Source organism: Protopterus annectens, chromosome 4.part1 (genome assembly GCF_019279795.1).
Source record: "Protopterus annectens isolate FY-2018-M chromosome 4.part1, PAN1.0, whole genome shotgun sequence".
In the NCBI taxonomy this organism is placed as follows: domain Eukaryota; kingdom Metazoa; phylum Chordata; order Ceratodontiformes; family Protopteridae; genus Protopterus; species Protopterus annectens.
The window spans coordinates 664,005,619-664,018,170 of NC_056734.1; the positions used below are offsets into that span (position 1 = coordinate 664,005,619).

General features: G+C 43.3%; 1 protein-coding gene across 1 annotated transcript in view; it reads right to left on the reverse strand.

The window, feature by feature from the left end:
* ZNF207 (zinc finger protein 207) overlaps positions 1-12,552 on the reverse strand; it is an 821,234-nt gene that overhangs the window by 331,968 nt on the left and 476,714 nt on the right. Inside the window, exon 6 of the mRNA XM_044070823.1 lies at positions 2,574-2,731. Coding sequence (XP_043926758.1) covers positions 2,574-2,731 — 158 coding nt within the window. The remainder of the gene's footprint in view (positions 1-2,573; positions 2,732-12,552) is intronic.

Here is a 12,552-nt window from a genome sequence, read left to right on the forward strand (position 1 = left end):
TTTAGCTTTTTACTCCATCTTTTTAAGTACTACTTCTGCTTTGTTGCCAAACAGGCGGTCCTGATTTAAGGGAGCATCCAGCAATTTAGCTTTAACATGATCTGGCACCGATTGCTCCTTAAGCCAAGCATGTCTTCTAAGTACAGACCCAGTGACAGCAGCCCTGCAAGATGCCTCTAGTGAGTCAAAACCACATTGCAAAGTATGTTTTCCAACTTTTCAGTGTATTAGTGCATAATGCATTAAATCCTGCAAATCCTTATTTTCAGCACAGTCAGGAATCAACATCATTTTCTGTTTAAGCAATCCAATAATATGCTGTTGACACTTTAACATATGAAACTGGCAATTCAAGGCCCTAATGGCCAAAGTTGCAGAAGTGTAAACCTTCTTACCCCATCTATCCAGTGCCTTGGAATCTCTATCAGAGGAGGTAGGATTTTTGGCAGTAGTAGCCTTAATGCCCTTGGGTCCCTGTGAAATAGTCTCAGGATCCACAGTAGGATTTTTAAAAAGGAACTTGTGAGAGTCAGGAACCCTGTAATATCTATCAGGTTTTCTGGGAGCAGGAGGTAAAGAGTCAGGGGCCAAGCTAGATTCCGAAAAGGCATCATCAACAATGTCTAGTACAGGAGGGATAGCTAAAGGCCTATGTTGGGGCAGGAGTAAGAAATCCCTAAGCCTCTTAGAATCAGAGTAATCCTGGCTTTCCCAGCGAAAATGCTCCCCAAGAGTATGCAAGGTTTCACCAAAAGATGAAATCCTCTGGGGGGAAGCAGAGGGAATAGACTCCTCTGCATCAGAATCCTCAAAGGTAGATAAGGGTAAATTCTGGTCATCAGAGAAAACGGAAATTTCAGAATCCTGATCAGAAGTATCATAAGCAAATTCAGTCCTAGGTCTCTTAGAGGGGGAAGGTTGGCTTCCCCTGATTAAAGTAGTAAGGTCTTCAGCCATTCTTATCATTTGTTTTTTAGGCATAGAGGCCTGACCATGCGCTGTTGGTGTCTGTTTTCTAGGCATGCTTCGAGTTTTAGGCCTTGAAGAAGAAGATGGAGTCTGTTTAATATGCAAGTCAGTAGGCCTGAATCCACCCTCAGAAATCAGTGCCTGCACAGCGGCTCCGGACTCATCCAAGGTAGAGACATCTGCAGGTTCCACAGTTGAAACATCTTGCAGCATACCGGACTTCGAATGGATCTAAGTAGTGGCCTGCGAATCTGAAGTAGCGGGTATCAGGGGCTGCATAAGCGCCTCACTGAATACCAGCGAACTGGTGACAAGCTTAGGAGAAGTGTCGTTGGCAGCTATGGACCTAGGCGGCCTGTCTCTGTCTTTATCTTTGCGTTTTTTCGGAATGTCGGTAGTCGGGTGGCTTACCAAAGACATATCTGGATAATTGAACAGAGTACCAAAAATTTTAGAAGCATAAATATACCGACGACGAATAGTTTGTTGTTTAAATAAGGCACAAAACCGACAGTGGAGTACGTCATGGTCAGGGCCTAGGCAAGGAATACAGTACGAATGAAAATCTTTATGAGGCATTTGCTTTCCACAAGAAACACAATTACTGACTTTTACTGACATCGGTTTAGAGCAAGAAAAAGTTTCCCCAACGGGGTACTTAGCTTTTAGTTAAAGACTTCAGTTCTGAAACTCGAAAATGAAAATTTCAGGAGTCGGCCGACCGGCACTTACGAACTGCTTCTGCTTCGGGCACCGCACGGCAAGAAAGACTGGGGTAATGGCGTCGGCTGCATGCTTTATACCCCTGACTACCTGACGTCACCGAAGATGAGACAGCAACCAAAGCAGGACCGAAGACTTTGATAATCAGGCCGACTGAGGGCTACTGCAAGTAGATAACCCAAATGTGATGACTGCAACAGTGAAACACGAAGAACATCATGAATCAAAGTCCCTGTGCAGAATTAGTTTTCCACAAGTAATGCAATGACCAACCTTAACTGACATAATAGCAGAAACTCCCAACAGAAGTGAATAAAAAAAAAGGATCCCCAAGAGGGTACTCTTTGACAAGTCTCTTGTCTCTGGCCTGACCAATGAACTGACAATGCAACTGAAAGCATTCTGCATCAGAATGACATCATGCAAAGAAAAAAAATATCATTATGGACCTGGCTGACAACTCCTTTATGTCACTGACATCAGGTAGGAAAAGACGGCATCCACCAGCCAGCCAGCTGGGGATGGTGAAATTGTCACATATTGGGGCTGAATATGGACTCCTGCAAGCAGGTACTCCCAAAACTAAGTTAGATCAACTGTGACTACAACGAACATCTACAAAACAGAGCTTAGTATGCAACCTGGATTTTTAGTAAGTTAACTGTTGTAGACACACAAAATTAATGATAAACATACTCACTCCAGGAGACAAGGGGATGCTCTGTAAAGATGAGTATGCTCTTCCAGGCTACATGGCAACTCTGGTTTTCTGCACAGAGTATGGTCACATACAAATCAAGGAGTTAAATGTTTAAAATTCTCACTAAAATGGGCAAAACCAGTCTTCATGTTAAGCCAAATGCCACTTCTGATCAACATACCTGTCCTGCACTGGGAAACAGAGGTTTAGTAACAGGAGGCTGTGAACTAGATGTTGCTGCTACAAGACCTGGAGGCCGATTGATTAATCCAGGAGCTGTTACAGGCTGTGCCTGGGTCATGGGTGGCACAGCTGGACGAGGTCCAGGTGGAGGCATACCTAAAAAATAAAGCACACAAAAAAATGTTATTTTGGCATATAATGGATTCCTTACTTTGCAATGAACTGCAGTGCTTCGTAACACCAAAGTTTCAATAACTGCAGTGTTATAAGCTCTGTCAACGTAAAAACAAAATACTATTAAACAACAGATCTAAGTCCTGAATGGTTAATAACGGAGGAAAATAAAGTAATGTTGCCTAATGATAAAATAATGTAATGTTGCTTGAGTTATTTTATTTGTATTCACACACTCCCTTCTTTGGATAAAATAAGGGGGGGCAATAAACGTTCTTTAACCTAAGTACTACCCTAACAAATTTCAGTGCAAGAAATGCCTTCACTGTATGCAAACAAATTGAATACCTTTACTACAACTATAAACAAATTCCATTAAAAGCTACTTAGAAACACTTTTTCTGAATGTAATGCATTTTTTATCTGGCAGGATAGCTAGTAATTTGTAAAGTGGTATCAGTTCTAGCAGAAAACAAGCTCACCAACTGCTGCATTAGAAAAGCAGCTTAAATTTGTTTAAAAAAATCATTTAAGTAAACAGTTCACTTTACTTCCTTAAGTAGTAGTTACACATTTAAGCTTTTAACAGCATTCAGAAAAAAAAAGTTATGTACCCACCATAACGTTCCATCTGTGTTGTCTAAAATTCTGCCTCATATGGGCTTGAGTCTGACTCAGCTGCTGTTCTACAGCTTGTGGAACCCACAAACTCTCGAGCTCCTCCCTTATCATGTTGTCACTCTCCTTCTCCAGAACTTGTTTGCAGCTCCCTACAGCGAAATACTGCTATATTTTACATACTATGAAAAATCACTTCTTGGAGATCAAAGGAAAGGGAACTTTGTTCCTGATACACTCTCCTGCTGTACCAGAAGTTAAAGAAACATGGTAGGGGGTTGGAGGGAGGGTAGTTGAAGAATGAAAATGGACAACACAGATGGAAAAGTTATGGTGAGTACATAACTTCTTTATCTGATTTTGTCAATTTTCATTCATTCCTCAACATATGGGACAGAGTCCCCAGTTACCTAAATCCCAGGTGGACTAAGGAAGGATATTCCTAAGTACTGTATAGCGAAAGGCTGCTCTTCCTCTTGAGACCAGTTCCAATTTGTACTGAGTAATAAAGGTAGGATTCCTATCAGATGACTGAAGACACATTTTGTTGAATGCATCTTGGTCGAACTTGAAATGTCGAAAAGGCAAAATGAAGCAGCATACAATCAAATTCTTTCCCTGGGAAAGAAGTCGCTTGGCCACTTCCGTAACTGTCATTTTCGGCACTGTAGTGCGATCTCAGAGTTGGTATATTTAAGTAGGGGGGTGTGGGGGGGACAGCCCCTTACTTTATGCAATGTTTTAATGTCTTTTTTTTTTGAAAACAGTGATTTTTTTTCCCCGGAGGGGGATCGCTGTTCTGGTTGTTTGATGTTTTGTGAATTCGAACTTTAGAGTTCGATATAACAATGTTTGATCATTTGATCATTCGTTGTTATAATATAGACCCTAAAGGTATGAGGGTTAGCCCAAGTTGTATTTGCATAAATATCATCCATGGAAGTGACGGACAGGAAATCTGATGAAGTAGACATGGACCTGGTTGAATGGGCTTTTAAGGGTTTAGGAAGGACCAAACCCAGCTTGTTCTCTAAGAAGGAAATACAGTCAGTCACCCATCTTGACTTACTTTCGAAACTGGTTGATGCAATTTGGTTTCTGAAGAGGATACAAACAATTGGTCAGATTTCCTAAATTTCTTACATCTGTGCAAATAGAAACACAATTGTCTATGAACATCCAATAAGTGCAACATGTACTTGCCTTTGTTAAGAGACCTTTGGAAAGAATACCAGAAGATGAATGGCTTGATTAATGCTAGAACCTGACACCACCTTAGGAAGGAAGGTAGGGCTGGTTCTTAAAGATACACTATCCTTGTGAAAAATTAAATAATGAGGCTTAGAAGATAAAGACTGCAGTTCTGACACAGTTAACCGATGCTATGGCTATGAGAAAAATTGTTTTCAAGTCAATCACCACAACTCACATTTCACTGCAGGTTCAAAAGGTCTCAAGAGTTAGGGCCTGTAACATTATCGTAAGATCCCATGGTGGAGTAAATCCTAGAAAGGCAGCTTTAGTAAAAAGGCTCCTTTCATAAAGGCTTTACAAAGACGTGAAGATGCTAAGGTAGAATTATCAACTCCAAAGTGAAAACTAGCTGAACTTTACTTGTAGAAGGACTAGTCCCGTCAATGAAAATGGAAGTCAAGAATTCAAGGATCTTGTATACTGGTGCTGATAAGGAGTCCATGTCATGCAGTTGTGCCCAAACAGCAAATCATTTCCATTTGCTCTGGTAGATCTTCCTGGTAGAAGCCTTGTGAGATGATAAAATAACATGGCACACTGGGGAAGAGAGTATTGACTATCTGGCTATCAATGGAATTGGAGACACCATACAGTTAATTTGAGACCTGAAATGTCCAGATGAGTCATATATGTTGGGTGAGACAGGAGGTATGGATCTGGATCCAGAATCCAAAGGGGGGTAAACTAGATGAGGCCAAAGGAAGGAGAAAGAATAGTTGTGTAAAATCTTACCACAACCACAGATGTCCTTTTCCAAGTCACAGTATTCTTGGTGTGGAATTTCCCACCTCAGGTGACCCGAACATCGGCTCCTATACAAAATCTTCAACTTGGTTGTTGTAGTTGCGTGGGACTTCACACATATGGCCATAAACCAGGGGCCTTAAATGTGACATCTGCATGCACAGACCTCAGAACTTCAAAGACCAGCAGGACTATCGAAATAGAGTAGCAAGCGATGTCATCCAAAGGATCAAAGAGCCATTTGGTGGTTAAACTGGTCATAGGGTAGGGTAGGGTAGGGTATAACCACCAGGAGACCTAAAACAGGTCAATAATGAGAGAGAATAGAGAAGGGGGTTAGGTGGGTGGGAAGGAATACTGCAACATGGAAGAAAAGGACATCTATGGTTATAGAATAGTTGTGGAAAATCTTCCATGTTACAGTATTCATACTGTGGGATTTCCCGCCTCAGGCAACCCGAATTCGGCTCCTATACAAAAGCTTAAGCCTGGCTGCTGTAGGTGCGTGGAATGTCAGACGCAGGAACATAAACCAGGGACCATAAATGTGACATCTGCACACACAGGCCTCAGAAAGTACAGTTGTGTACACTTACCATAAATGTAGATGTTCGAGTGTATTCACTGCTGCAGTCATTACATTAGGGTAATCTGCTGGTAGGCTGCCCTCAGTCAGCGTGAATAACAATGTCTTGGGACATGCATTGGTTGCTGTCTTCTCTTCCATGACGTCAGGTCATCAGGGGTATAAAACGTGCAGCCGACGTCCATTTTATTCAGTTTTTCTTGCCCCAGATGTCAGGTGCCCCCCAAATGGGGAGCAAAAAAAAAAAAAAAAAAAAAAAATATATATATATATATATATATATATATATATATATATATATATATATATATATATATATATATATATATAGCCTTCATCCAACAGCAAATACACCACAAAGGCTTTAGTATATAGTGAAGGAAAGAAAAGGTATAGAAAAAAGGGGGATGGTGGGTAACCCGGACTGAAACTGAGTACACTCGAACAGGTACATTTTTGGTAAGTGTACACAACTGTACTATGTTCTTCATGTTTCACTGTTGCAGTCATTACATTTGGATAGAATACCAAAGCTATGGCTGGGAGGACGGAGCTAAACAGCATTAGGAGCGGCTATAAGGCCCTGCAGAACTGCAGTGGCAAATGAACAGAGCTCCAAGTAGCAGCCTCTAGAATGTCTTTGGTTGGAACCATCTGAGAAAAGCGGCTGAGGTAGAGGCAGCCCTGGTGGAATGAGATCTGATCCCCCTTGGGCACAGGTTTACCATGGTGCAGGAAGCAGAAACAAATGCAGTGGCTTATCCACTTAGAAATAGTCTGCTTTGATATAGCCTTCCCCTCTGACCCTATAGTACATGCTACCAGTAGTTGCTCAGACTTTCTTAGGGATTTGGTCCTGTTCAAGAAGAATCTTAGTTGTCTGTGTACGTCCAATGAGTGCAGACTCCTCTCTCCCTTGTTCTGCGGATTTGGGTAAAAAGGTGGCAGGTGAACTGTCTGGTTAAGAACAACATTGGATACCACCTTAGGCATAAAAGAAGGATTGGTCCTGAGAGACACCCTGTCTGGGTAAAATGTAATAAAAGGCTCCACAGCCATGAGAGCCTGTAGTTCTGAAACCCTTCTTGCTGAAGTGACTGCCAAGAGAAAAACTTTTTTCCAACATAGAAATTTTATATCCGCAGTAGCTGCTGGTTCAAAAGGAGGGAGGGTGAGTTTTTCCAGCACAAAATTGAGGTACCATGCAGGAGTTGGTGATCTTCTGGGACGCCTTACATTTTTAGCCCCTCTAAGGTACTGTTTAAGCAGAGGATGAGAAAACAGGGGAGGGCTTTGTGTTGTAATGAGCCGAGATGGCAGATGCATGGAATTTTATTGAAGAAAAGATAGGCCCTTGTCAAGCATCTCAGTCAAATATTGTAAATCTGAGGAATATTGGGATTTGCTGTGTCTGTTCATTGTGCTTGGTTCCAAGCACAGAATCTCTTCCATTTATCAGCGTAAGATTTTCTAGTACTAGGCCTTCTGGCTTCCAAAATGACATCCATCACAGATTTACTGAGAGGTGTTGTTTGAATAATTAAATGATTAGCCATGCTGCAAGGTTCAGAGTTTGGAGCTGAGTGTGCAGAGTTTGATTGTTCTGCTGAAACAGCAGATGAGGTATTTGAGGCAAGTACCAAGGGGAAGCTGAGACATATTCCTTATAAGTGGGTACCCAATGTTGTCGAGGCCAGTCCGGAGCAACTAGGATCATTTTTGTTTTTTCCAATCTGACTTTTAGTAAGACCTTGTAGAGAAGAGGCAGAGGGGGAAAGGCATAGACTGATAGGTTTTTCCAACTGAAGGATAGGGCATCCACTTTCCATGCTTCTTTGTGATGAATTCTTGTGCAGAATTTGTCCAGCTGATAATTTTGGGGAAAAGCAAATAGATCTGTGTCTGGGCTCCCCCATTTCCGTGTTAACATGCTGAAGATTTGTGGATCCAGTTTCCATTCGTGTGGGTCCATAAGATTTCTACTTAGGTCGTCTGCCAGAGTATTTTGTTTTCCTGGCAGGAATTGAGCTTGAAGATGCATTTGGTTAAGTCACAGCTGTATTCCACAATGCCATGGCTAGTCTGCAAAGGGGGTAGGAATGTGCACCCCCCTGCTTGTTTATGTACCACATAACCATGGTGTTGTCCATCTTTATCAGTAGTTGTCCATGATGAAGTAAGTCCTTGAAGGCTGTCAGAGCATTCTGAACAGCTAGCATCTCTATCTGGCTGACATGCAGATGCAGTTGTTTTGGGCTCCATTTGCCCTGAATGTATCTCCCCACTAGGTGGGCACCCCAAGCACAGTCTGATGCGTCTGTAGTTAGGGTTTGGGTGGCAGGGGGTACAGTGAATGACAGTCCCTTGTTTTGGTGACATGTCTCCACCCACCAAAGAAACTCCTGTTGTAGGCAGGGAATGAGAGGAATCATTGTTTCCAGACTGTGACAATGCTGGCTCCATAAACTTTTTAGGTACCACTGAAGTTTCCTCATATGCAGTCTTGCATATGGAATTAGGAGAATGCAGGATGCCATGAACCCCAAAGCCTGCAGAATTTGTCTTGCAGATAACTGGGATTTTGTTGCCATTTGTTTGAAGTATATTGTCAGTTGCCTTTGTTTGTCTGGCGTAAGGTAAGCCATCTGGGCAGTTGTATTCAAGCTTGCACCCAGGAATGTAATTATTTGAGACGGTACCAGTTGGGATTTCTTTTCGTTTATTGTGTGCCCTAGGCATGTTAGAAGCCTTTTTACAAATGCCAGATGTTGAAGTGTGTCCTTGTCCTCTGCTTGAATGTGACAGTTGTCCAGATAAGGATAAATTTTTATGCCTCTTTGTCTGCAGAATGCAATTACTGGTGCCAGGCACTTTTGTAAAGACCCTGGGCGCAGTAGATAAGCCAAAGGGCAGTGCAGAGAATTGGTAATGCAAAAAACCTGCCTTGAAGCGGAGGTATCTTCTGCATGATTCCCTTACTGGGATATGCAGGTATGCCTCTTTTAGGTCTAGAGTCACTAAAAAGAAGTTATGTACCTACCATAACGTTCCATGTTAGTTGTCTTCTTCTCGCCTTCTTTCTTGCTGGCTGGGTTCGGAGCCGATCCTCGGCTCCGACTCGGCCATCTTCAAAAGCTCGAGAGCTGTTTACTGGCTCGAGGCCACCCCATATCCCACGATGCCTGGCGCTAGATACCCAGATCTCGTTTGGTAAGTCTAACTGCAGACATAATAAGGAAAGAATCCTATCCTGGAATGTGTAAACCCTACCAGAGAGGCTACTAGGCAGAAAGGAATAGCCAGACAAGACTCAGCCAGTGAAAAACCATAAGGAACTCTTCTCGGTCTACTAGGATAGGGGGATGGAGGGTGGGGCCTTGAAAAAGAAGACGACAACTAACATGGAATGTTATGGTAGGTACATAACTTCTTTATGTTAAGTTGTCTATCTCGCCTTCATTCTTGCTGGTTGGGACAGCGTCCCTAGCACCTAAAATCCTGGGTGGCTCATCGGAACAAACTCTTCAGAACAGTGGAACCAAAATCAGCTCTGCTCCTGGAAACCACATCCACTTATAATGCGAAATGAAAGTATGTGGGTTGGCCCACGTAGCTGCAGCACAAATAGATTCCATGGGCAACCTAGCCTGAAAGGCCACAGAAGTGGCTAAAGCTCTGGTGGAGTGACCTTTTGGTTTAACAGGCAATTCTTTATTCCTCAGTTGATAGATAAATGTGATGATAGTAGTCAACCACCTGGACAAGGTTACTTTTGAGACTGGAAGACCTTGTTTACCCTCAGCATAAGAAAGGAAAAGTTGGTCCGATTTCCTGATGTCCTTAGTTCTATGCAAATAAAAGAGTAGTTGCCTGTGAACATCTAACTGATGCAATTTATATTCCGCCCTGTTGGAGTGGTTGGGAAAAAACACAGGAAGGTCTATGATTTAAGTTATTCTCTGAAGAGATCTTAGGAAGGAAGGATTAGTCCTGAGAGCAACCCTGTCCTTGTGGAACACTAGGTATGGAGGACGGATACAAAGAGCCTGAAGTTCCGAAACTCTTCTGGCTGAAGTAATAGCTACCAGAAAGAGGGTTTTCCAAGATAAAAACTTCAAGGAATAAGATGCTGCAGGTTTGAAGGGGGGCAAATTTAGAGAAGCTAAAATCACATTTAGATCCCACGGAGGTGGAGGATCTCTCACTGGAGGCCTGAGCAGAGTGGTCCCTTTGAGAAAGGCTTTACATAGCTTATGAGACATATTATTTTCCGACAGGCCAATGTGAAAATCTGAAATTGCAGCTAACTGAACTCTAATTGTAGCGGAAGCGGACCCAGCATGAAAGAGTTCTGCAAGAAATTCCAAAATGTGGTGTACAGGGGCTGAAAAGGGGTCTATACTCTTAGCCTCTGCCCAGGAAGAAAAACGTTTCCACTTACTAGCGCAAGTTTTTCTAGTCGTAGACTTGTGCGATGATAAAACAATTTCGCACACAGAGGGGGAGATATCAGGAAGCCTGGCTAAAGTTGGAAGTGGAGCAACCAAGCAGTGAGCTGGAGAGATTGCAGGGATTGGTGCAGCCCGCCCGATTGATGGATCAGAAGGTCTGGAACTAGGTCCAGAGTCCAAGGCTCCTCAAGAAGATGATGCAGGAACGGAAACCATACTTGTCGAGGCCAGTAAGGGGCAATGAGGATCATTTTGCAGCCCAATATGGTAGCTTTCTGTATTAGCTTCGGGATTAGGGGAAACGGAGGGAATGCATAAAGGGAAATGGAAGGAATGCATAAAGAAGTCCCTGAGACCAATCGTGGACTAGAGCGTCTCTGGTGGAATGTCCGGGAAGTGGAAGGAGAGAGAAGAAATTGCTGCACTTGCTGTTGAAGGGGGTGGCAAAAAGGTCGCAGCAAGGTTGGCCCCATTTGCGGAAGATTTGGTCCGCAACTACCTGATTCAGAGACCACTCGTGAGGCATGAGAATTGCTCTGCTCAGCCTGTCTGCTATGACGTTGGACCTCCCAGGGATGTGCGTTGCGATCAGAAACCATTGCGAAGAGAGCGCCCACTGCCTGAGTCTGAGTGCTTCTCGACATATGGGGTAGGATTTGGTTCTGCCCTGCTTGTTGATGTACCACACTACTAACATTGTCCATTTGAATTGCAATGGTCCCAGTAGGAAGAGAGTCCTGAAGAGCTTGCAATGCTAAAAGCATGGCCCTCATTCTCCAAGACATTTATATGCAGATGGTACTCGTGAGGTTGCCAGGTGCCTTGGACTGTTCTGCCCTGATAATGCCCCCCCACCCGATCAGGGAGGCGTCCGTGGTCACCGTAGCAACTGGAGGGGGAAGTACAAATGGTCTGCCCTGGGACACTGATGTGGAGACCATCCCCCATGCAAGGTGCTTTTTGCACGCTTCTGTGATCATAATCATGCGAGACATGGGAAGCTGCTGGAAGGAAATTATAGGTACAACAAAGATATACTAAGAAAGGTTGTAACTACAACTAACAATCTACAGTAAAAACCCTAACAGTTTTTATCAAAAATACAGATAAAACAATGAAAATATACGACCTGAGACAGTAAGACAACCTCGCAGCAGAAGCGGCAAATGAGATCTGGGTATCTAGCACCAGGCATCATGGGATATGGGGTGGCCTCGAGCCAGTAAACTGCTCTCGAGCTTTTGAAGATGGCCGAGTCGGAGCCGAGGATCGGCTCCGAACCCAACCAGCAAGAATGAAGGCGAGACAGACAACTTAACATCCAAGAGTTTCTGCCCAGCATAGGCAGTAGCTGTTGTAAAGTCAGCATTTTGAATTTTGGAATGTCCAGGACCGTGTTCAAAATCGATAAATCCAGTACTGGACGCAAAGAATTGTCTTTTCTGGGTACCAGGAAAAGTCTTGAATAAAAACCTTGTCCTTTTTCCTTTTTTGGTACTGGTTGAATAGCCCTCATTTCCATGAGGGACATAATTAGTTTCTGAGCCTCTGCCCACTGATTGTGTGGCAGATCTGGCCATCCGTTTGCAATTGGCAAAGTATGGAAATGAAATCTGTACCCCTGGGATACTATGTTCAATACCCACTTGTCCTGGGTAATTAACTGCCTATTTTGAGCATGAAATGCTAGTTTTCCCCCCCAAGGGGGCTGCCAAAAGATAAGTGCTTGATGGTAGGGGAAAGTCATTGAGATTTCTTACTGTAGGGTTGTCCTTTGTTTCCTCCAGATTTGGAGGTGGAGGCTCCCCATTGCTTTGACCTGTAAGAACCCTGCGATTGGTATCTGGAGCCTTTTGAGTGCCTCAATTTGCCTTGAGTGGCTCTGTTGGACACAGGAAAGGACCAATTTTTAGTAGACCAGTGCCTACTGAACCTGGGTGGCTGCACTTGCAAGAAATCTTTTACAGTTTGCATAGATTTAGCTTTGTCTTCCATTTTCTTTAAAACCTCTTCTGCCTTATTACCAGAGTGTCATGCTGCAAGGGGGCATCCAACAATTTAGCTTTAACATGATCAGGCAGACTTTGCTCCTTGAGCCAGGCATGCCTTCTAATCACAGATCCAATAACTGCGGCCCTGCAAAGAGGCCT